Source organism: Leptonychotes weddellii, chromosome 1 (genome assembly GCF_054177405.1).
Source record: "Leptonychotes weddellii isolate Sample4059 chromosome 1, ASM5417740v2, whole genome shotgun sequence".
NCBI classification, from domain to species: domain Eukaryota; kingdom Metazoa; phylum Chordata; class Mammalia; order Carnivora; family Phocidae; genus Leptonychotes; species Leptonychotes weddellii.
In genome coordinates, this window is record NC_138369.1 from 139,743,621 (window position 1) to 139,747,491 (window position 3,871).

Consider the following 3,871-nt stretch of genomic DNA (forward strand, 5'->3'; position numbering starts at 1 on the left):
CTCCCTCACGCCTTAGCCATAGGCAACCACTAGTCTCTCTTCTGTCTCTGTAGCTCTGCCTGTTCTGAACATTTCATATCCATGGGCCATACAGCATGTGCCTTTGAGTCTGGCTTAGGCATTCATCCATGGGGTAGCACGTATCCATAGCCATCTCTTTTTACTGCTGAATAACACTCCGTTGTGTGGAGACAGCACTTCTCCTCTATAATCAGCTGATGGACTTTTGGATTGTGTCCGCTCTTTGGCTCTTACGAACGCTGCCGCGGTGAACATCATGTACAAGTTTTCACGTGGACTCAGGTTTTCTTGGAAGCTCGCTTTTGGAGCCAGGCATCTAATCTAGTAGCCTTTTTGTAGCTTTCTGGACGTTCAGCCCTCTAAACAGTTGAACTGTGGGAATGCTCACTCACGTCCTGCCTCGCCTTCCTCCAGGACACCCCAGCTGAGTCCCGGGAGAGGAACCGGGAGTGTATCCTGCTGGATTTCTTTGATGACCATGACATCTGGCACTTCCTCTCTGCCACTGCCCTGTTTTTCTCATTCTTGGTGAGTTTATAAATACCTTTTTTTTTTTAAGAAATATACACTTTTAAAAAAGATTTTATTCATTTATTTGAGAGAGAGTGAGCGAGAGAGAAATGGAGCAGGGGGGAGAGGCAGAGGGAGAGGGAGAAGCAGACTCCCTGCTGAGCAGGGAGCCCAACTCGGGACTCAATCCCAGGACCCTGAGATCATGACCTGAGTGGAAGGCAGATGTTTAACCTTCTGAGCCACCCAGGCACCCCTAAAAATACCTTTTTGTTAATTTCTTCTTTCTTCACATCCCATACTTTTTTTTTCTTTTTTCCCCTCTTCCTTACCCTTTTGTATTTCTCTTGAACTTCCCTTTCTGATTCCTCAGTGTAATTCAATACACAGACTATTTTACTTCTCCTTCAGTTAGATCTTTATTTTCGTTTTCCTTTTACTCTCCAATATTTTAAGACAGAGAGACAAAATGATTTTTCTTAAATGGCACAACGCCTGGGCTGAATTGGTTGTTAGAACTCACATGCCCTGAATCGCCCCAGGAATCACTTTTGGCATTCACTCACATTTGGGTAACATACTTGTGCTACCCTCACATTCCTCCTCCTCTTCCAGTCTCAATGAATATCTTACAGATATTTTACAAATTCCTAGAGCTCTCAGGAGATCCGCCCGGGCCCCTCTGCTGCTTCTCACCCAGTCGGCCCCAGATCTCTCCTGAAATCCCTCCATTTCTTTTGGCTCAAACACCTTTCCAGAAGCTATGCACGGCCTAACAACCTTGAATGATCACTCCTGGCATCCCTTCATCCTCACTTAGAGACTTTTCCAAATTAAAAGTCTGCGATGCCTGGACACGGATTCAGCTGGCAAGTAACAACGCGGCGAGACCTGTGCTCCCTGCGCTGCCGCTGCTCAGCCTCGAGAGTGGAGCGGGGCTGCCCCCTCGTGACCATCCGGGGAAGCTCAACAATCCTCCTAAACCTCGTTCCTCGTGACTTTTATTTCTGATGAACACTTTCATTAGAGAGACAGACAGCAAAAGGGGAGTGAAAGTTTCCACGTGAAGAGAGTGGTGGTAGAGGGAACTAAAAATGGAGGAGGGGGTGTGCATTTCTTGTATAGCAATACTCTACGCAACAAGACTTCCTTTCCTCTAGATCTTAAGCCCAATGTCCCCTTCTAAGTTATGACTTCCCTGGCCACCCTATCAGCACTTTTTTACCTTTCCCCAGCCCATACTTCCTGTGCTCCCTCCATAGTCTAATTTTCGTTACTGTTTTTATTACGTGTTATTACCTCGTACACTGTACTTAGCACACCTCACTAGCATGCTACACGTATTTGCTCATGTCTGAAGCTGTCTCTCAAATGTAAGCTCCAGGACGGTAGGGAGTTTTGTCTCTTGTGTTCCAAACTGTATCTCTGGCATTTAGAATAGCACATAATAGACCCTTGATAAACATTTGAATTAATTAATACGTGAACTATGTAATCCTAATAATCGCCTGTAGGGAGCGCTGCGTTGCAGAAAGCTGTAGGGGACAGAAAGGCAAGTAAGGGCGCCGGTCGCGTCAGCCTGTGTGAGTCTCAGGGAGAAAGTAGCGGCTGACCCTGGCTTCATCTCTCTGTCCCTCTCGTTCCAGGTTCTGTTAACCCTGGATGATGACCTGGATGTGGTCCACAGAGACCAGATCCCTGTCTTCTGAGCCTCCAGCTTTAAGAGAGGGAGAGGGAGCAGTCGATCTAGGTGCTGTTTCATGAAAATACAGGGACCAAAAAAAAAAAAAAGAAAATACAGGGACTGCCGCAAAGTCACCACTGCCAAGTACTCCACTCCCGCTCTGTCAAGTCAGCTCTGCACACATTTCCATAGGAAGGAGAGGGGCTGGAGGGAGACTCTAGTCTGCCAGAAGGGGGGCAGTGGGGAAGCCACGGGTATGGCCAGAGGCAAGCCCTGAAGAGTCAAGAGACCCCCATCCCCTCCCGTGTGCAGCCCTGAGCTAGACGTGGACAAAAGCTGCATCAAAGTCAACTCACTGTCTCGAGACCCCTCCCACCCTCACCCGACATTTGCCAGCAAGGGCAGGCGACGCTGCACGCTTCATCCAGCTGCCTCCAGGCCCCGAGAGGCCAGCAGCTTGGGTCTCCTGCCCACTTTAGGGGGGGCCCCTCTGCACCTCCACTACATCTGCTGCTCTAGACATCCCAGAGCACCAGCTCGCTCCTCTGAGGTCCAGGGATGACGCAGATTCCTCAGAGTCTGCTGGAGGGCTGAACCCAACCCCCTACCCAACTGGGATAGATATTTTAGCAGGACCAGCCAGTCACCTCCTTGGAAGGAAGGCTGTATGTGTCCCCCAGGTTCCTGACCCCATTAGAAGGGCTGTGGATTGGGCTTTGTCACACACTTGTCCTCACAGGTGACTGTCTCTGGGACCAAGGCTTGGGTGCTTACCTACTTCTTAGTGTCTTCATCTCACCCCTGTGGGCTGACCCCACAACTCAGGCTCCGCTTTCTTGGGAAGGCCCTGTTACCGCCTCAGCTCCAAGGCAGAAGGGGAAACAGGAAAAACTCTTCTAGCAGCAGGAGTGAGAGGAACGACCAACAGGGCTGACAGACTGGCAACATCAGAATCAAGCAAACAGACCTCACCCTAAGGACATGGGCTCCTGGGGCAAATGCAGCAAAGGCGAAATTGCTTCCTCATGCCTCCAATTCAGACAGCTCAATTCTGTGCCCACGTCACCTGTGGAGAATAAACAATTGCTCTAACCAGAGGCACTGCACTGGGGGTCCTCCACCACCGACCAAGCCCCCTACCTGGCACTTTATGCTGATCAGGGGCTCCAGATTTTCTCCCTGAAGTTCTCTAGAAGTAACTCTCGGGGTGAACACATTTTACTCATCCTCCTGAGTTGTGAAGAGCAAGCCGATTGAGGATTGTCTTTTGGTTGCACCTGATTCTCATTCTCTCCCCCAGTAAAGTGTTGCAGAGCTCAGCATCCCACTTCACTCACGCTGTCTGGCAATTCTGCTCCTGACAAGCCCCATTTGGACCAAGCACCCTCATTACCTGGAGTAAGATGTAATCAGAAAATAGACATATGAATGTGTACCCCATATATATTTGCCTGTGAAACTGAAGTCACCTGTCACTTCTGTTTTCCTGATCGTTCATTAGAGAAATGGATAATATTTAAAAATATATATGATTCTGTCTCTAAAATATTTGCATAATGTTCAAAATCACATTTTGGAAGTTTGAAAAGTTTAAAAACACAAAGATGCTTTTAAAGAAGCGTTTTATGATTTGTTTTTCTAAAATGCCCCCAAATT

General features: G+C 48.3%; 1 protein-coding gene across 1 annotated transcript in view; it reads left to right on the forward strand.

The window, feature by feature from the left end:
- Nucleotides 1–3,745, forward strand: part of LOC102748946 (SID1 transmembrane family member 1) — a 34,838-nt gene extending 31,093 nt beyond the window's left edge. Inside the window, exons 15-16 of the mRNA XM_081796939.1 lie at nucleotides 436–549; nucleotides 2,178–3,745. Coding sequence (XP_081653065.1) covers nucleotides 436–549; nucleotides 2,178–2,240 — 177 coding nt within the window. The 3' untranslated portion in view covers nucleotides 2,241–3,745. The remainder of the gene's footprint in view (nucleotides 1–435; nucleotides 550–2,177) is intronic.
- The last annotated feature ends 126 nt before the right edge of the window (nucleotides 3,746–3,871 follow it).